Source organism: Rhododendron vialii, chromosome 12a, assembly GCF_030253575.1.
Source record: "Rhododendron vialii isolate Sample 1 chromosome 12a, ASM3025357v1".
NCBI lineage: Eukaryota > Viridiplantae > Streptophyta > Magnoliopsida > Ericales > Ericaceae > Rhododendron > Rhododendron vialii.
This window is the reverse complement of record NC_080568.1, coordinates 12487706-12509502: the sequence shown is the minus strand read 5'-3', so window position 1 is coordinate 12509502 and position 21797 is coordinate 12487706. Positions and strand designations below refer to the sequence as shown.

General features: G+C 36.5%; 2 protein-coding genes across 3 annotated transcripts; one reads left to right on the top strand and one right to left on the bottom strand.

The window, feature by feature from the left end:
- The first annotated feature begins 6915 nt into the window (after positions 1–6915).
- LOC131311152 (17.3 kDa class II heat shock protein-like) lies at positions 6916–7867 on the top strand. The gene has a single exon (XM_058338485.1). The coding sequence runs from the start codon at positions 7194–7196 to the stop codon at positions 7668–7670; it is 477 nt and encodes a 158-aa protein (XP_058194468.1). The 5' UTR covers positions 6916–7193; the 3' UTR covers positions 7671–7867.
- A 2038-nt stretch (positions 7868–9905) lies between these two features.
- On the bottom strand, positions 9906–18631 carry LOC131311471 (uncharacterized). 2 transcript variants are annotated; one of them, XM_058338959.1, is made up of 7 exons: positions 18492–18631; positions 18310–18385; positions 17669–17730; positions 17403–17545; positions 15895–16105; positions 12938–13110; positions 9906–10204 (listed from the first exon to the last, which is right to left on the bottom strand). In XM_058338959.1, the coding sequence occupies exons 1-6, from the start codon at positions 18492–18494 to the stop codon at positions 12943–12945; spliced, it is 663 nt and encodes a 220-aa protein (XP_058194942.1). In that variant the 5' UTR covers positions 18495–18631; the 3' UTR covers positions 9906–10204; positions 12938–12942. The 2 variants fall into 2 exon arrangements, with proteins under 2 accessions (XP_058194942.1, XP_058194941.1); XM_058338958.1 differs by having other exon boundaries at positions 18489–18584.
- Between the last annotated feature and the right edge of the window lie 3166 nt (positions 18632–21797).

Below are 21797 nucleotides of genomic sequence, written 5' to 3'. Positions count from 1 at the left end.
TGAGATATTTTTTGGCTTTTGCAAAGAGAAGCCCTCTTATGTATAAATAGGGGCTCTCTTTTACTTTGTTGTAGCTAGCCCATTACTACCTTAGGTTTTTCCTCCATTAATGTCTTCTTAAGCTTTTCAAGTTGTATTTTCTCAAGAACACTTCAAGGTATTTACGTTACGTTAATTTCTCGAGTATTAAAGTTGTTCGTATGCGTTGGATCTTTTACAATATCAAGTTTAATTTCGGTTCTATCAGTTAAACATCTCTTCCAATTCTAGCATGCTTTCTAGTTTTTTCATGTTGTGTGAGTAGTCGATTAGGCTAGGCCACGGAGTGATTACTGCCATGTGATTTATGTTAATTTTGCCTTTCTCAACTAAATACTTGAGGTTCGGTATGGAAAACGTGCGTGGTTCGCCTTTTATGTAACGAAACTTGTCGATGTTAACCTCCGGTGATCATATGCTTGCACATATGGTTTCGTGAGCTATGTCTCGCCTCTTGTTTGCCAAAAGAACTACTTCATTTTCTATACTTCATCTTTAGTCTTTAAAGTTTTCCTAGCTAAATCTTCCGGTTGATAGCATATGCCGTGCGATTCAACCGAGTTTTCGTTGAGAAGGGTCAGTTGGCTAAGTCACGGGCGTTATGAACTTCTATGCCTTGCCGATTGTTTAAATAAGTTAAAACTCATTTTCTAGTCATTTGTTATAAGTGTTAATCACCGGTCAAAGCAAAACCAAAAGTTGACCGTCAAACGCCACAAACCCTCACATTTACAAATCCTAGCAAGCTATAAAGAATTTTCTTTGTGGGAATGATATCGAACTTCCGGATATTATGCTGACAACGACCTGGCCCTACGCTCGGGGTAAATCAACCTATTTCAACGGTTAGGTTGGGACAAAGCATTAATACTGAAGTCAATTCAACTATTAAGAACACGTAAGGTAATATTTTCTAGAATTGCAAACAGTTATTTATCTTTATTCCAAGAAACCCTAAGTCGGGAATCCAATCTATCGCTATAAAGCTAAAAAATCGTATTTTCCCATTTCTTTCTTTTTCCTCACCTATTATAAATTAACCTGGCTCTGATACCAACTCTGTCACGACCCAAATCTAGCGGATTTGAATATCGTGACCAGCCAATGAGTCCGTCTCACCAAAGGCCTCTATTGACCCTCTTTTCTTTTCTTTTTTTAAAAAGAAATAACCATAACATTTATGGAAGCATGTTCTAATAACCAACAATCACTATTTATTCATTACGCTAAGATCAACATAGGCTACACTTTTCTCTTATTCATTACATAACCATAACATAAGCTTAATAACTTTGTTACTCGGCCCGCCATTCTAGTCCTGATTACCTGAAAAATGAAAGATTTCAACAACATAAACCACTGCTTGTGTGAGATTATGAATTATCAAAGTTACATGACCTACCATGGAATCTTTTTATGATCAAATAAACACAAGGAACATACCTTCAGTTTTTCAAGGCTTGAACTGTAACCCAAAATCATAGCTTCAGTTTTTTTATGGCTTTAACTATAACCAATATCATAAATAAAACCATACATACGATATACCATCCAACGATTACCGCCGGTACTGAGGGAGCGACCCCCAACACGTATATAGTGAATTGATCAATTTAAATGGACACCCGGCTGTGCCCCTTTCCATTCCGCCCTTATTACGCCGTTCCCACTAGTATCTTTAACGTCCCCTAGATTCAAGGACATCATTCGGATGTATCAGAAATACTTTTTTATATACTGTTCAAATCATCATAATTCCATAGTATATTTGCTACAAAAGAATTCAATGTTACATAACCATATTTTTGTAAGCCAAAAATATAATTTTACTAAAATTCATGTAACAGAGATAATTCATAACTCACCTTTCGTTCCGTCCAACTTGGCTTGTGATCAACTACTTTCGAATGGCTCGTACCTAATTCTTTTCCTCTTCTTTCCTCCTCTCTCTCTCTCTCTCTCTCTCTCTCTCTCTCTCTCTCTCTCTCTCTCTCTCTCTCTCTCTCTCTCTTTTCTCCTCTTTCTTTTCTATTTACTTGGTGGTGTGTGTGGTGTGTGGAGGGGAGGGGAGGGGAGGAGGCTTGCCTATTTATACAAGTGAAAAGAAGGATCTAGATCATATCAAATCAAATCTATATCATAATCAAAACATAATCTTATAATATCTAATAATATCTAGCAATGTCCAACAAAATCTATATAATATCTAATAAAATCCAATATCAAATCTTAGTGAATTCATATCAAATCTTAAGAATATCTAGAATAATCTTCCAAAATCTAGTTATATCTAAAATCCATTATATATTCTAACAATATCTTATAATATCTTTCCAAATCTATATGTAATCTAACAAAATCCAACTAGAATCTTCTAATATCTAATAGAATCATATCATATTTTATCATATCTTGTAATATCTAATAAAATCCACCTAAAATCTTATCATATCTAGCAAGATTTAGTGTATCTAGAAGAATTTTGCATAATCTTTCATTATCTAAAATATAGGGATATCCTAATAGGATTTGATCCGATTCGCCCTATCATGAGATGTCGCCTCTTTCCGGATTAATTGTTTCGGTTCGCAGGGACAATGTTAACAGGGTTAGGGCAATAACGTTTTATAAATTGACACATATGCAGAAAGTAAGTCACAAACAAATTACTTCCTAAATCCTAACGGTAAACGGCCCGTTAAATGATTATCCTCTTACTTTTTCCTTATTCTTTTTCGTTCTAAGAAGTCAGGGTGTTACAGATGTAATTGTCTTCACTTTAGTTATTTGTCAAATAGGTAACTGTAAACTATTCACTACACGAAAAAGTATGTTTAGTGACGAAAAAGTGGCGACAAAATTTAATTTCGTCGCTAAATGAGTATATTTGGCGACAAAAAAATAAATTCGTCACTATTTTGATAACTTCCTTGACGAAATTATTTTGTCACCAATTATAACTATTTCGCGACGAAAAAGATATTTTTGTCACCAAAGGCTCCTATTTGGCGACGAAATAAAATTTTCGTCGCCAAAAGAGTAAAAAAGGAGACGAAATTATTTTTTGTCGCCAAAGATAACTATTCGGTGACGGAAAAAATATTTTGTCGCCAAATGAACCAATTTGGCGACGAAAAATATTTTCGTCTTCTTTTTACGTTTTCAGTGACGAAAACTTTATCCTTTGGTGACGAAATTTATGAATTACGCTTTGTCACCAAGTATATTTCGGGCATAACTCTTTGCTCAGAACTCCGATTGAGATAATCTAAATTGGGTTTGAACAATAACATAAAAAGCTACGACTTTCATGTTTATTAAAATTGCTAATTTTAATGTTTAATAGTTCAAAATGGCGTTCAAAATATATTTTAATGTTCAATGTATGTGTTATATATTAGATATTTCAAACATATGCTGAAAAGTTTGTGTGGTGTAGTTGGTTAAAGCTTGCGTGCAAAACTTAGGAGACTCGGGTTCGAAACCCCGTAGGAGCAAGAAAGTGAGATTTTTTTCACATATAAGAATGTCTTTTCGCGACGAAAAATTTCGTCACCGATGGGTCACCTTTGACGAGCCAACGGGAATAATTTGTGACGAAATTTTTTGTCATCAAAAAAGCACAATAGGTGATGAAGAAAATTTCGTCACCAAGTCATTTTTCCGTGACGAAATTTTTCGTCAACAAAAGGCAATATAGGTGACGAAAAATAGATTTTGTCACCAGGTAGGAATCCTTGACAACCTTTAGTCGACAAATTTTTTTTCGTCACCTATATTATTTGTGACGAAAAACATACAATTTGCGACGATTTTCATTCGTCACCCAATGCAATTTTTCTTGTAGTGATTTAACTTTTACTTCACTCTTTGTAATTACAAGTTAGTGGGCCGATGTGCCATGGGTGAAAACTCTTTTTGGGGTATGCTGTATGTTATTGTGAGGATTTTAATTATGAAAAGTTAACTTATATTTATGTTGAAAAATGAGGGTGTGACATTATCAAAAATTAGTTTTAACTCTATTTTTTATTATTTACAAAAATAACTTTAACCACTTCTTTTTTGTTACTTTCAAATTTTACCTTCTCTCTCTCTCTCTCTAGAGCTTTGACCCCACTCCACCAATCAACCGCCAAAACCCTAACTCCAATTTCAGAAATTCAAAATTACTTTTAACCTCTGGTTTTTTAACATACTTTTTTTTTTTTTTACTTTTTACTTCCAAAAATTACTTTTAACTCTTTATTTTTAGTAGTAAATATAAAATAAAGTTCTTTTTTTTTCCTTACTACTTAGCAAAAATTACTTTAACCCCATTTTTTTTTATAATTTACAAAAATAACTTTAACCCCCATTTTTTACTTTCAAATCTCTCTCTCTCTCTCTCTCTCTCTCTCTCTCTCTCTCTCTCTCTCTCTCTCTCTCTCTCTGGATCGATCGACTAAAACACTCTCTTTCTTCTCTACGTAATTTAGGGTTTGAAATCTGAAAATCCACTATTGTTTGGTTGTGGAGTTAATTGGTGGTATGTGGTCGAATTTCTAAAAAAAAAAGAAAGAAAGAGGGGGAGAGAGAGAGAGAGAGAGAAAATTTAAAAGTAAAAATAAGGAAGGATGGGGGGAGGGGTGGTTTGAAGTAATATTCGTCAATAGTTAAAAAAAACAGGGGTGAAAGTAATTTTGGAAAATAGTAAGAAAAGAACTTTATCGCATATTTATTAATTACTAAAAATAAAGAGTTAAAAGTAATTTTGGAAGTAAAAAAAAAAAAAAAAGGGTTAAAAGTACTTTCGAACTTATAAAATTGGGGCCAAGATTTTGGCGGTTGGTTGTGGGGTTAATTGGTGATGTGAGGTCAAATTTCTAAACAAAAAAAAAAAAAAAGACTGAGAGAGAGAGAGGTAAAATTTGAAAGTAAAAAAAGGGGTGGGTTAAAGTATTTTTTATAAATAGTAAAAAATGGGGTTAAAGTAATTTTTGATAAATTGAAAGAAAAAAATCTTTATTGCATATTTATTTACTACTTTAAAAAAAAGAGAGTTAAAAGTAGTTTTTGGACATAAAAAGTAAAATAAAATAAAAAAAGCTAGCTCCATCCGTAACAAATTGACGGATTTGGAGGTAGGGGCCTATTTGTTAATAGAATGGTAAGTTTAATGTCTTTTTGTCATTAATTAAAGTCCAAATATTTTTTGGCGAATTGGCTGAAAGTTCAAGGGTGTTTTTTTTTTTTATAAAAATTTTCTCTACTATCAAGAGTTTAAACTTTTAGTGCTCTGCTATAAAAGGAAAAAAACAAACAAACAAACAAACTATAAGTGTTAAGAACAGGGGCTCAAGTCTTGAATCGCTATGGAGCTGTGCTACGTGCACAGCAGCTTGTACACAGCAGCTGTGCACAGATCCCATTTTCTCTCGGCTCGGATCGCACAAAGATGATCGGAGCCGCTCATGTTGTTCTAAATATATCGTTTAAGGTCTCTGTAAAAAATGAGCTTCGTTCGATATCGTTAGAAGCGTTAACAAAACACCCAAAATCACTTCAGAATTTAGGCCAACAACATGAGCGGCTCCGATCATCTTTGTGTGACCCGAGCCGGGAGAAAATGGGATCTGTGCACAGCTGTATGCTGCTGTGCACAAGCTGCTATGCACATAGCTTTTCTGATCGCTATGTGAAGTTCAGTGTGATTGTTGTGCAGAAAATCTGTCCTCACAGACATTATATGCACAGATTGTGCATAGATTTTTTTCTGGGGCCCATTACGGGTCCCACACAAATGATCCAAGCCGTTCATTAAATGTAAAACATTTTTTTAAGGGTTTCCGTGAAAAATCATCTTGATACAATACTTATAGGTGTTAGATCCAATTATTTAACTTTTCATTTTCTTGAAATCTTAATGAAAAGTTAGATGATTGGGTCGAGAACTTATAGGTATCGGATTGAGTTGATCTTTCATAGGGATCCTTGAAAAAGTGTTTTACATTTAATGAACGGCTCGGATCATATGTATAGGACCCTTGGTGGGCCCCATAAAAAAATCTGTGCACTTTTGTCTGTGTGGGTCGACTGGTTCATTCTTGTGATTACAAGGAAAAAATGGAAAAAAGGTCTTTTGGGCACAGATTCTATTACACAGAACATGCACAGATTTCTTAAAAAATGATTTGAACTATTCCTTTTGTAAAATATTTTTTTTGGAATCCAGTAAAAAAAATTAGCTCAATTGAATATCGATAAGTATTTTTTCAAAACTTGTAGGGCAAACCATCCAGTTTCGTACTAATTTTGACAAAGCCCTTATCGATATTCAATTGAGTTCATTTTTTAAAGAAACTCATAAAAATAATTTTAAGAATAAGCAATTTAGAACATTTTTGTGAGACTTAAGGTGGACCCCATAAAAAATGGATTGTGAAGTAAAATCGGTGTGCATAGCACCGTCCGAAAATTAAAAAGTGGAAAAATGGGAAAGAGAAAAGTCAACCAAAAGTAGTTTAAGTTCAATACATTACATAAAGTTTTGAGGGGGCGGATAACAGGCATATATTTTTAATCGGAACATATATACTTATTAATATCATAAAGTTGTTATTTTTCAATACATTACATTTGTACATTAAAATAATTCTAGCCTAATGTAGTTAAAATATACCAATCATTTTATTTTTTCCATTAGACAACTTCAACGTTCGTGTGATTATTTTTTATTTAGGAAAGAAATAGAGAAATATGAATGTTAAATAACTCTTTTTATCAAATCAAATCAAACCAAAATTATTAAGATATAAGTAGCTATACACGATCAATAATATTCAAAATCAATATATACAAATTAAAATTTTTAAGATTCGGGAGCTCGGAGAAGGTCCAGGGCCGGAGCTAACAAGCCGATAAAAAAAGAAAAAAGGCACGCTAGCAGAACCTCCTAGAAGTTCCCTCCGAACCTCCTAGGTTTCCCCAACGGAACCTCCCACAACCTTCTTTCCCTTTCCAGAACCTTCACATTCGCCCCTTCCCCACTCCTATATAACCTCCCCAATAACCTCTCCTACCCATCAAAAAACAAAATCCACTCGACGCACCAATCCAAATTAAACAAAAACCGTTACCTACTACTACTACTACTTCGCATCATCCCATTAGACATGGATTTCAGGCTAATGGGTCTGGACACCCCGATCCTCCACGCGCTCCTCGACGCTGCCAACACAGCCTCGGCGGATGACAAGTCTGCCGCTAACGTGCCTTCCCGGACCTACGTCAGGGATGCCAAGGCGATGGCGGCGACCCCCGCGGACGTGAAGGAGTACCCGAACTCGTACGTCTTCATCGTGGACATGCCCGGGTTGAAGTCCGGGGACATCAAGGTCCAAGTCGAGGACGACAACATGCTGCTTGTAAGCGGAGAGAGGAAGAGGGAGGAGGAGGAGAAGGACGGGGCCAAGTATGTGAGGATGGAGAGGAGGGTCGGGAAGTTCATGAGGAAGTTTGTTCTGCCGGAGAATGCTAACACGGACGAGGTGTCGGCTGTTTGTCAGGATGGGGTGCTCACTGTGACGGTTCAGAAGTTGCCGCCTCCGGAGCCGAAGAAGCCCAAGACTGTTGAGGTTAAGATCGGTTGAGGCTTGGGAGAGAGAGAGAGAGAGAGAGAGAGAGAGAGATGTATCTTGAATGATGGGTATGAATAAATCAAGAGGGTCTGTTTTTGTTTTCGTTCTGTGTTTCAGTTTCTCCCCCCCGTGTTTAAAGCCAGGTTGTAATGGCATTGTACGCATATTTTGCCTAGATCGGTCTCTATCCACTATATCTTTGTTTTTAATTCCTCCGGATTAATTCTCTTTTATACTAGTATCCTAGTTGTTTGGTAGGAGTAGTTCGGTTGTACTATCCTTTTCTTATTGACAAGTTTTTTGCCAAAAAAAGGAAAAAAATAATAATAATACTAGTTCTATTATAACAGAACAGATATGCACATGTAATTAACTATAAAACATTTGTCATAGTTATGACAAATAAATGAAAGGTCCAATTTTCCGCAAATATGAGCTATTTACAGAGTATATAATTACTGGAGTTCAATTTGAGTAAAATTTTTCCAAGACATTTTAAGACTTAAAATCTGAATAGGTTTATCACCATTGAGAATTCTCGAGAGACTCATTCACAACGACATACTTTTAAAAATAAAGGGGACTGAATCAAAGTGGTTCGACACAAGTACTAGTAGTACTGTATTTCTTAAGGGAAGACAAAATGCAAAGATAAAACTAACAAAGAAAACGAGAAAGGAGAAGAGCGAGAGAGATGTAAATAAAAATAAGGCCTCCTAATATAGAAGTAGCTTTTTTGGAATACCATATGCCAAAAGTAAATTGGTAATGCCATTTCCCGTAGACACAATCTTTTAATCTGAATGAATGACCGGTCATACAACACACGAGTTCACTTCACACAGTAGGGGTAAAACAAGTTGAAACCAGGCGTTAAAGACTCCTCTTAATCAACATGCATTATGGTTCATAAGGAATAATGCTAGTAGTATTACATAAGACAATACAAAACCTCAAATTGAACTAGTATAAGCCACCAACAATAATACAAAAACTAGACGCTAAATGGTTCACTCTCCTCCATCCACAAGAATCAAAACCTCGCTGTTCTAATCTACTGTCACGTTTCCAAAATGTACACCAATGTAGCTCTTATCCCTACAACAATAGTAAGAACTAGGCCAATAGGCTGGGGGCATGGGATTGCACTTATTCGTTCTTGACGTGAGAATGTTCTGCTTCTACCAAGTTTGCTTATGGACCATAGAGTTCGATCTCCAGCATGAAATTATCTTCGATATCAAGGGACAAAACTATCAAGTTTTGGTTGGACTCAAGTTCGGTTATGGAACCAGTCTTGAGCATGAAATTGTGTCAGGTACTTGTTGATAATCAAAAGTTCAAATTTTGTATGTCTACCCGTTAACCCATTCAACATCACTACTGCAATTGGGTCGAGTTATTTGCTCGGATCACGTATGAGTGGCAATCAAATACGGACTTCTGATTTGCAGAAAATGTCGATGTGGCACAATCTCATGCTTGGGGACTGGAACAGCTGAGAAAGCAAAACTCAGACAAAGGAGGGGATTGCAAAAAGGTAGGTTGGCTACATCCTGTTCAAGTCCTGCCTAATTGTTCCAATACCAGAGCAACATTTTCCTAGACTCCCAATTTCTCATTACAAAACATCGGAAAGAATCCACCAAATATTCACAGAGGCTAATAACAAATCTAAATCTTCCTAATACATCAATTGTACACGTGTATCAAAACAAGACTGTAAGGCATTACTCTTTAATTTCCCAACAAATGCTAGTAAGTGTAAAGAAGTTACATCAAATACTTCGTCTGTGAACCCTGGCATTCCTGTTTCCTAGCCTAACATCGTTTAGTAAACATAAAAAACAGATTCTAGTAGGATAAGGTACTTGCACACATTAGAGATAACGGTGATAACGGCTGTTGAAGAATTGAAACAAAGTATCCTGTTCAGACATTAAGATATCCCGTTCAGGCAACTTAATAGTCTTATTTACAGGGTAAGACGAACACAACGGACCGAACTTATGTAAGGTAACGAAAACTGAAGGAAAACAAAAAACAGGAAGCATTTAATTGAACTGTTAAGTTCCTGTGGAAAAAAAAAAAAAAACAGCAGAAGTCACTCTCGCAAAAGCCCTCCAGTTACCCTTACCCAAACAACACCTTACCCCCACTTCTCTCTCAGCTCTCTCTTAAAACTTTTCACTAACATTTCAATTTTGCTCGTCAATTAAGATTTCCATATGCTATCACATGTCAATCTGCAATTATAACAAGATTTCACATTTTCCATTAACGCGAAGTGATTACAATGTCCATAGAGACTAAAAGCAAGACTTTATGCTTAATTGTACCTATTTTACAAGTTGTCATTACACGGTTAGGCTTCTTCAAAACTAGAGCAAAAACTTCATTCAAAGCTATACAACTTGTAGTCAAACTTCACCAAATATTAGAACCAAAAAAGACCTTAACCAAAAGGGTTAGGAGAATTCAACAGCATAACCTGAAGAGAAGTTCCCATATGACATCCAATTCACTGCCTTAGATTAAGCGAAAACCTGAAATAAACAAAGCAACTTTAAGCTGTCAAGATAACTACAGAAATTAGTTGGAGAATAATATATGAGGCTCAGGCCCATCCCAAGGGCGAGGCCTGGGCCCCCAAATTTTGGCCCAAATAGAGAGGCCCCGTTAGGAGTAGGTATATATATATATATATATATATATATATATATATATATAGAAATCTTCAGATAAGAACCTTAAAATGAGGATCTTATATGCGGACCTCCCATTTCTCGCCTTTCCCGATCGGATTTCGATGATCCGAGCAGCTCAATGTGTTCAAAACGTGATTTTAAGGGTACCCATGAGAAATTGGCAAAAAAAATGACCGGGAAGGGCTTGATTTGAGCAGTTATTATTTGAACCGTTAGATAAAAAACAAACAAAAACTGCTCGGATGACTATATATATATATATATATATATATATATACAGGTATTTTCAAATGATGAGGTCCTTATTTTAGTTAAAATAAGGACCTCCCCATTTCTCCAATTTTTCGATCAAATTTCGATAATCCGAGCCGCTCAATATTAGTGTAGAAATTGTAGTTGGTTCAGTGGTAAGGCCCCTCTAGTCCACATTCTGTGGCTGAGTTCAATTCCTACCCCCAACATAATTTTTGACTGTATATTTTGTCAAAAAATGACGCCTTGATGGAAATTTGGAGCTCCCAAGTGATGGAAATTTGGAGCTCCCAAGTATTGGACCTGTCTCGGAGAAGACAGAAACATAACGAAACCATTGAACCAGAGCAAGTTCTTCGTTCAATATGGACTAAAATTTATATATAAGCAATACATTATTTAATTAAACCATAGGGCCCCACTTAACGATTTGGCCTAGGGCCCCCAAATACATTGGGCGGGCTCTGTTGAGGCTAGACAGGGCAATCGCAAGTAATTGATAGTAACTATCAAACAAGCACTGTGAAAGTCTACAGCAATCTACTTGTAAATTGTTTCTTTACTCTATTTGCTTTCAGAAGCTAGTATAGGAACCACTATTTCCAGTAATATATCTTGCCCAAATCAAGCTGTGTGATAGGTGCACCAGCCAATAACGACTGAAGTACCAGAAACTCTCCATGTACATCATAATCCATGAACTTGCACACTTGAATTTCATTGGATAGGTTCCGACAGGTTGTTGGGCCCTTTCCTAACAAGTTAACTTAAGTTTATGGGACAAGTGGCGATCTTACTCCACAATATAACTACTTGTACTACAGCTTAAATGTATACTCTTCACTTATTAAAATTAAAATCCATAAGCCATTCAAACTTCAACTGAAGTCCTAGACTACCTATCCGAACATAGGTAGCTTTAGTAAAACTTCATCGAACATCAAAACAACTTGATAGTGACGACAAGCTTCAACTGCCAAAAATGCGATGAAGAGGAAGAGGTGGCAAAGTGAAAGCAATGCAAAGATCACAAGAAGAAAGATGTAGTTGTGTAGCGAAAAGAATCTAATCGAGGCAGCAATATTCAATGGGGAAACACTACTCTGATAGCTTATGTCAGTGGGGACACTTCAATAAATTCCAACAATTTGCGGGGTAATTTCACACGAGCATATAACATGGGAAGGTGGAAAGAGGTGGGTTCTTACTCTTAACTACCCATTAGTAGCCCAAGCCCTAATGAGACTTAACCCCTTCCGCATGAGCTTGCTCCTACCTAAATTAGGATATTTTCGAACGTCCACGACAGGTGAGGTGGGCGTAGAACCAGTAGAGGTAAAGTAAGAAACTTTCATATGAGAACTCTAAGGAAGGTTACAAGAAAAGTCTGCATTAAAATGAAACAAAATCCAATTATCTTAGCCATAGCATCAGCACATCAAGAGATTCAACTCCTTCGAACACCTAAACTTATGCCGGCAGTAAAAATGCTTCTTTAAACTCTTCACTTAATTATATATGGTAAAAAAAACATCTTTCTCAACTTCCACTAAAGCAGGTTATGACGTAGAGTCTCAAGGACACTTGGGCCGTAGTGGTTTGAATCTTAGTAGCAGGGTCCTTCGAAAATGGGTGCGCTCCCTAGATGGGAGCTCGAATCGGCACTCCCAAAGATGGGGGCTTGATGGGAGCTCGCTCCTAACTAAGATGGGAGCTTATCGGGCCATTAAGGCAGTTATTCTCTTACTTTTAAGGGAGTTATGCCATTGTAGAAATAAGAATATGAGAATAATATTAGTCAAGAAGTTTTGCAAATTGAGACCAATAATTACACTTTAAGATCGGAAAATTTTCCAGCAAGTATCACTTTTCCTTTAATGGTTAAGTATTTAAAGATATTTTATATACATATTTTTATATAATCTAGATATGCTCCTTAGGCGTTCCCAACCTTAGAAGCTTCTAGGCCCCTTTGCTTCCCCGTACCCGCTCCCACTCCCGCTTCTGCTCTCGCCCCCGCCTCCACTTTGTGCTACTAAGGTTTGAACCCATGGGCTACCAATAGCATGTCAATTATATATGCAAATGATGAAAGCATTGAAACAAGAAAAAGTACTACTGAAAAATCTAAAAGACCAATGCTACAGGCATCAGTATTAGCAAATTTGTTGGTGGGTCAAATTTGACAAATTATTGGTTGAAATCTAGTGCCATGGAACAAATACAACATATCCATACAAAAGGAATAAGTTCACCATTGATAAAAAGTCACAAGGCAAACTGGTTAAAAGACAAATAAAGAATACAGTTCTCACTTACTTTGATCAACTTAACTTGATGTTCACTTCAATAATGTCATCGTCCTCCATCCCAAGGGCATCAGGAGTTGTGGTTGGACTAATTTTATCCCCATCAAAAGAGAAAACTAATCTTTGTAAATCAAGCTTACTTTTATCTGCGTACAACTTGAAGAGCCGCTCGAACTTATCATCCTGAGGAAATATAATAATCTCAATTGCATATCATTATGCTTTATATATGCCCTAGTATGATACATAGTTATAGTATTGAAGAGAAAAGGAAGGAAAGCGTAGTAGAGAAACATCTTCGGTCAAAAGAAAACGAGATGCAAACTTGCCAGAAAGGAAACAAACACAAAAGGGCTTAATTCTCTATGGTTAGCTCAGAAATGAACTTCGAATAAAATATGGCCACAATCAGAAACTAAATTGTGATTCGGAAAATAAAATCAGAAACCAATTCCTTACTGAAGCAGTTCAGACCAGTGACTTGCAAGAATGGACAGCGCAAACATATTGAGCAAAAAAAGCATGAACCATCAATGAAAACAAAGTAGCATAGAGCAAAACACAGGAATATGTTTTTACTAATTTCTATTTTGCCTGTATATCCCACCATAGCTACTGTTAATACAGACTAGTGCCTTCCAAGAATGGACCTTGCAAAACTTTTGAGCAAAAGTGTGACCTAGTGCACAGGGCTCCTCTAGAGTATTTCTGAAGACCAAAATAAAAATATATATCATCCTTATTTTGGGCACATGTAATAATATCATCAATAAGACCCAAGGAACAAAGAGCGCAGGAATATGTTTTCACCTATGTTACATGGACTCGGGTGCAAGTATCGGGTGTGGGTGCAAGTCCAAGCGTCGGACCTTTCTAAACTTAAATCTTAGGATACGTGGATATTTGTCCCCAACTTGGGTATGGGTACGGGGACACGTCCTGAACTCTTGTTTGTGTTATATATTGCATAATTTTCTCAGATTATGTACTGTAAACTATGTTTACAAATGTATTTAAACAATAAAGGGTTAAGAAAATTATGTTTTTGCTATTTCCCTTTCTTCTGTCTATGTGAAATACTCGAAATACTGCTTTTCTTGCTAATTTTTGATATTCCTTTTATGTATGTATCTTAACAATAAGAGGATCCGAGTGTCCAAAAGGATACGGGTGTCGGACACCTCGATACGGGTACTTGAGCCAAAATGAAGGATCCATGTAACAAAGGTTTTCACTAATTTGCCTTTTGCTTGCACATACTACCATAGTACCATAGCTACCCTACCATTATTCATCCTCAAACTGTTTCAGCTTTCTGCTTTAGGCAGATACACAGTGCTTGGATGTTTTAATTTTGTGATCAGCAGTTTGGAGGATTATACTTGGATCATCATATCGGTTCTGTCGGTTTTTCGCTAGTTTTTCCACTGAACCGAACTATTCGGTTTGTTAAAATCTAAAACCGACTCCAAGACCTTGTTTGGTTTGGGTTTTGAAGGAGGTTTTTAAGAGTAATGATGAGAGAGAGAGAGAGAGAGAGAGAGAGAGAGAGAGAGAGAGAGAGAATTTATTGGGGACTTTTGAGACCCCCAAACGAACAAGCCCCAAATGTTTTAGGAAGAAAACCGGTCAGTTCGGTGTTAGTTAATGCGGTTCGGTTTTGTCGGTTTACTGATTTGAGATTTCAAAATATAATCACAATTGCTCAACCAGCGACGCACCTACACATCTGGTCTTTTCTTGCCTCACTTGATGGTGTTTCAGACTTAATAGTGAAACAAGGAACTGTGTAGGTGTGATGCTTCAATCTGTGTGGCTCGTTGCCGTTTGACAGAGATCGTCACCGATCGTCGACATGTATGGCAGCTATGGCCGAGAGAGAGAGAGAGGGAGAGAGAGAGAGGACAGCGTGAAAGTAGATGTTGGCTTGTAATAAGTTAGGGTTAATGTTGTAACATATACGTTTCATGTGGTTGGGCACGTGGAAGCAGATAGTGCTCTGCTACTAACAGATAAAGGGTTGGTATTAAATGTACAATACAAGAGTTAATAGTCGGGTTGGGTCAGTCCCATTGGGTGTGTTTCACTCCAAAACCGAAAACCGAACCGAAATTAAATTTTTCTGGAAATTTGAAAACGAATCGAACCGCCTTACTTATAAAACCACCCGAACCGAAATTAAATTTTTCTGGAAATTTGAAAACCGAATCGAACTGCCTTACTTATAAAACCACCCGAAATTAAGAAAAATTGTTCGGTTCAGTCAGTTGGTTCGGTTTTTTGGTTAATATTTTCATCCCTAAGATTCATGTTGCTCTCTTAGTGTGTCCAAAATACAAAATATGAAAAACAAAGCTAAAATTCCGCACCAAAATGTAAAGCATTAGTATTATTTTGCATAGAGGGGAAATTTCCATTAAAGTATGGCATTTTTACCCGTCTTCTAGTCTCCGTGTTGATCTGTTGATTATGCAATTCCAACTTCAAAGACTGTTTTGCTAAAGAATTCTCTCCAACGTGACGATTTTTGTCAGACTTTCTAATATGTAGCTTCTACTTATTGATCATATACCACCATATCCATTTTGGTATATAAAGAAACCACATTAGATAATGCAGCCCTTTAGTTCTTACCCAACGTTGTCATCTGAGCCCCACAGATCGGCTAGCTTGTACCATGTGTAGCATTATCATGTGGATAACAGGACTATGTGCTGCACATCGACAAAAAGTAAAGCGCAGAAGTTTCTATTACTCTCAAGTCTCATGCATCTCTATGTTTCAACCTAAGTTTTAGACTTATTGTTGCAGCCTCAATAACATGTAGCAGATCAAGAAATATCAAGAGCGTAGCAGTTGAAACCTTTGTGTGATGTCTGATAGTCAACCTACTACCACTGATTGGCAACTAGATAAAGAAGATAATATTCTGCTAAAACAAAGCAAATTCCTACAGAAGAAAGGTACCTTATACACGCGGAATTGCTTGACTCCTTCCTTTTCCTGGATGGAAATAACTATTTTAGCTCTTTCACAAGGAGGCTTTGATGGCTGGTCAGCTGTAATCACTACTGCAGGTACTGAGGAAGAATTAAAATCTCTTTTCACAGATTCTTCCACAGAACGCAGCACTTCTTTTGCTGATTTTGCAAATTCTGCCAACTCCTGCTTCTTTAACCTACACATATGAAGCAATCGTATAATAGAAAGAAGACTCAACCATATGCAACCTACTCCGCAATTACATGTTAGAATGAGTGAACATCAATGCAGCCAATAGCCAGAGCTTATCGCGTGTTATACCCTAAACTCCAAAACCATAGTCTTCTTGGTGAAAATTGCAGGACCCTACACAAGTTGCAAGATTCATTGACTGCTTAATATCACTCAACATAGTACAAACCTAGATGTGTAAGAAGCCATTCCAGTTTATATGGTTGCTAATGAATTTAAAACTCCTACTACTTTAATAAGCAAAATTAAGCGTCAAATCTTTTGAAGAAACAATTGCCTATATCAACTGACACGACCAGATAAAGTACGTAAAGCAAAAGCGCCATGTATCGACCACGGTTTTATCCTAAGTTAAATAGGAAACTTCTCCGGCTTACTGATGGAAACTTACTGTTCCGTAGTAGGGTGTCCAACCCAGTGATGCAACCAGATTGAGAGTTGAGGACTGTTGTGCCCTTAAAGAGAAAATCCAAAGAGCATTCAGGGGGCCCAGCTGATAAATATGTACTGTATGGCACTTGGGAGTCGGGTCTAATTGAGGTCTTTTCATCATGCCCAAAAAAGTTTAAATCAAATAGGAGTATTGGATGCATTTTTGTGGTTTGGAGCATTTGAAACTTACAGGGCTCCAAAGGATAAAGTGGGTTTGGTTTTCATACCTATCAACCATTCAAACAGAGCCACCATGCTCAAGTATTCGTAGGCTGCAAGTAAGAAGGCTAAGTCTCTGTAAGTTAAATGGGGAAGTACTTGTGAGATAAAAGATCAGTGTTTTGGGGTTATGGGTATGTCTCTCCCTGGCGATTTATCTTGGAAGGTTAAGAAGATTTTTAAGCTAAGGCCCCTATTTTGGCTTTTGACCAAGCACGAAAACAGTGATGGCCAGGATACTTCCTTCTCGCTACAGCTGGCATCCATAACTTGAGACTTTGGAGCCTTTGCATAACACATGTGGTTATAGTATTGATTTATTCGAGCGAATGGACCAACAAATTAAACCACAGACAATACATCAAGCTGCAAACTCACAAGTAGTATAATTCATAACTGTTTTAACCATACAAAACCGGAGCTTAAAGATGAAGTGTTACACGTATCGAAAAAAAACCCCCACAGAATCAATTCAACAATATTGCAATAAGATACCAAGGACCATTCCATTCCTCCCCGAAATCATTTGAATGAACCAAACACTACCTAAGAGTTAATTAATTAAGATATAATCACCAATGAGACCATACCTCAACTCCTTTATAGTTGAATCCTCGCCAAACTCCCGGGCCTCATTTGAAACCTTGGGAGGAGGAGGTAGCCAATCATCCTCTTCCTTCTCTTCACAGTCAACTATGTGTACGACTTTCCCATTATTTTCTACCTTCTCAACCTAAATCAAATCCACAACCACCCCACAATACACAATAAAAAAATCTACCTTTGATATTCATCAAAACTCTACGGCAGTAGTAGAATAAAATTAACGAAAAATACAAAAAACAGATATCTTTACAGCAGAATCAGGAAGCTTCCTTCGTTTGGCATTTACAGCTGGGGATGAATCTTGACAATCATCTGCCAATTCAACAACAAAATGAGATATACATACACATATAAACATACATTCACACACACTCATGCGTACATATCCGCGTCTATCTGTTCCATACTATGCTACGATATGTACTAACAATGGGTAATACACATAGAGCACTCTCAAATTTTGAGAAAAAAATATAAAAAACCTAAGAAAAATCCACATCACCCTCTACTCCAATCCCATCACACACACACACACACACTCCTTCCTCCAACCTTCCTTTTTATTTAGCTTTTCCCTTGTTCCTTTGTTCCCTTTAATCTTCATAGAAACCTCTATATTTTAATTTATACCCCTTATTTTGTTTCTTTTGAAACTGTAAGCGTTTTTAAATATTCTATAAACTGAGTTTTCAAAAATTGAGAAAGTTGTTCCCTTATATTGGGTTTTCGCACTCCAAATAATCGAAACGGTAGAATTCGAAAATTGGTCAAAAATAAAAGAACACATCTCAAATCAACCCAGTTGTTAAAATTAAGAAAAAGAACATTCCTTTGAAAAGATTTCTATAATCGCTATGTATAGAGAGAGAGAGAGAGAGAGAGAGAGGTGACCATCGAGACAGACAACTTCGAAGGGTTGAACGCGGCTGTAATCGAAGAGGGGTTCGAATTCTTCGGTTGAGTCGGCCTGTGAATTTTAGAAATAAGATTCGGAAAAACCCTAGACAAGTAGAGTTGAAGATAACGAACTAGTAAAAGATTATAACTGAGAACTTGAAGTATAAACGTACTACCATTGTCAAGCTTTGAAATCTCTCTTTCCCCCTCTTTGCCGTTCGTGTTTCTCTCCTCCGTGCGTGGTGGTACAAGTGATGATGTAAACAAGATTCCAAAGGAAACCGCCCGCGTCTTTTTACTCTGTACTATTTTCCATGTTTTCAAGGGTAAATTTCACTAACACTCCCTCTATCTATGTTATTCTAAATACACTTAACACTCCTTTATTATTCAAAATCTCACCGACACCCCTAGCAGATAACTCTACATAAATCTGTTAATTGTTTGTTTGTAGTTACCAAAAAAACCTCCATTCTTTTCCATTCCCACCCCTGTCCCCTCTTCTCTCTCTCTCTCTCTACACCAGCTTCCAGCTCCCGTCACCAACTTTGAAACCACCCACGACCACGGCACTAGCATTGGATTCTCCTTCGCACACGTTGTAACGACCCACCCTAACTGACCTGCTAACCATTCGCCTAACCACGTGGCTCAAAAGGTTAATCTCAAGTTATACAGTAGTTGGTCGGAATCTCTTATATTCCATTTTAACTCTTTGAAATCTTCCCGATATGGTACTTACATATTCAAGATGGGCTCTCACAATCTCCTTACCTTGGGGTGCAACGTTCTCATTGTATTGGCCCAACAACTTTCCCCGGGTAGTCATGGTGTGACACTTAGCTCTGTACAACACAATCAGTGTGTTTGTATCAGCCTCTAGAGGTGGCTCCCACCATGTAGATCAGGGTTGTGCTCTGATATCAACTGTAACAACCTACGCCAGCTGACCTAAATATTGTAAGAACCTACCTTGAATATGTAAGTCCCACATCAGGAAGATTTCAAAGAGTGGAACATGTTATCAACTGTTCCCTTGACAGTAGCTTGATCACATACCTATATCATGAAATATGATTTAAGACGTTAAATCTATGCATATGTATTGTCCTTATATTAATGTATGGACTATAGACCAGTCTCTTTGCATATTTATATGAACTATAAACTCTTCTTTATATGAACTATAAACTCTTCTTTACCTACTGTTCAATGGGGAGTTTTTTTCTGGCCTTAGAATTTCCGAACATCCGTTTAGCATCTGATTCCTCTTTCTTCAGCAATTCCATATCGTCGTGTGTCAGCTTTGCACACACTTGCACGCCTTGTTTCTTCTGTCCAGGTGATACGCCTATCAAGTGTGCCCGAACTCGCGAATAAGACCCGGTGTAACGCTTAACTTGGCAGCCAAAGTTGCATATAAACTTTGCTGATCCACCTCCACCTTTGGATCTTTTTTCAACAGGAACTTTTGTAACATATTTCCAAAGTGGAGTAGCTGATGGCTCTTCAATATCATCCTCTTGAATATCATCTTCTTCCTCAGAATGGATGCTTCGATCAAGATCCATAGCAATTCTGAAAAGAGATAAAAATGAAAACACGAATTAGAAAGTTGAATTATACTCTGTATCACAAAATTTATAGAAGATAAAATAGAACTATAAATTTAAGTTTCAGATTTTAGAAGAAACTGGAACTCAACATACCTAAGAGGCTAATATAGAAATGTGGGGATGGTGATACTCTCCTGCAATAGCTAGTGATGAATTTATAAAGAGGAGTGTGGACTGTGGAGAGAATTTCTTGGTGGCTAAATATTTAATGATTTTAATCTTTACGAGAAGAGCCGTTGAACACTTGCACTTACCACCTACTTCACTAATTGGCACTTGTGTAGATAACCAGCATCTCATTATGACTTAGTGGAGAATTCTAATTGCCCGTTTGCTTAACTGTTTTTAAAAGAAAAATTATGTCAATTTGATCAGAAAGACAAAAAATATGCCAATTAGTTGATTTCATTATTTGTGATATGCGGACCTATTATTTGTGATCGTGAAATTAGAGGGTTGAGAAAAATCGGAGATCACTAGAACTTTGCTAGGTTTGATTATGATGGAGATTATTATTTGTGATTGGGTAATCATAGGATTGAGATATTGTAAGATTCAATGTGATGCTGATTAGTTAGTTGTAATGTTTTTGTTATCTGAGATCATGACTAGTAAAGAGTACAGACATTACAGGTTGAACTTAGCATTGTTAGAGTATGAAAAATGGAAATTATTATGTGTGATCATGAAGTCATGGAGTGAAATTCAATGTAATGTTTATTAGTTAGTGGTGCCATGTTTAATTTGTTAGAGTATGGCAAAGGGAGATCATTTTCTATGATCATGACTAGTATGACAAACAAAGGTTATTAATGTGATCGTGAAATCATAGGATTAAGATAGAGTAAGACTTATTGTGATACTAATTAGTTCGTTGTATTGTGTTTTGTTAGAGTGTGACAAAGGGAGATCATTATCTAAGATCATGACTACTATAGGCATTATAGGTTGAACTTAGCATGGTTAGAGTATGACAAATGGAGATTATTTTATGTGTTTTGTTAGATTGAACTTTGCTTTGTTGGAGGATGACAAACAACAATTATTATTTTTGATCGTAAAATCATCGAATTGAAAAAAAATCGGAGTTGGGAGATTACAATTTGAATTTGTAGGAGAATAGAATTAGGCCCCAATCCTTATTTTTTGAATTAAAGTCTAAGTATTGTGAGAGAATGATCTGTATCCTTATTTTGAAAAATACGGTCACTCGAAATCATATTTTCTAGACTCCTAGTATTTTGATTTCAAAGCATCTCATGAAGGCTTTAATTATTTGAAAATGATACGACAATTTATGTTATAAGAATTCTTACCGAATAATTTTTACTATATAAAGATTCTATTAAACTAAATTATTGTTTTTCAATTATTGCCCAAGTTTCGAGCAAGCCAATTTAATTTTTATGATGCAATGTCTCTAAATTTTGAGGAGCATTTACTTTTTCTAGTTCATGTTGGAAAATAGTATCTACACTCATATTTTAGCCATCTACACTCTATTTGTTTTGTCTTTATTTACATGAATTTACGATATTGTCCTTGAATGTGTGAAGAAGTGTATTGAAAAAAATGGCAAAATAGTAAATTCAAGTAGATAAAGACAAAAAAGAAGAAGAGTGTGAATGACTAAAAGGGGAGTGGAAATCAATTCCCTTCATGTTTTAGTATTTTAATATTACCGTAAACTATAACCTCCCCCGAAACTGAAAATGGAGACGATAGCTTGTAATTAGTTGAATAACTTGAATTTATTTGGTGCATGAATATTCCTCTCAATTCCTTGCCAAATGTAAAATTAGTAGATGATTTTATTTTTACAAGAATACTAAAAATACCTTAACTTGATAAACTTTAAATTGACAT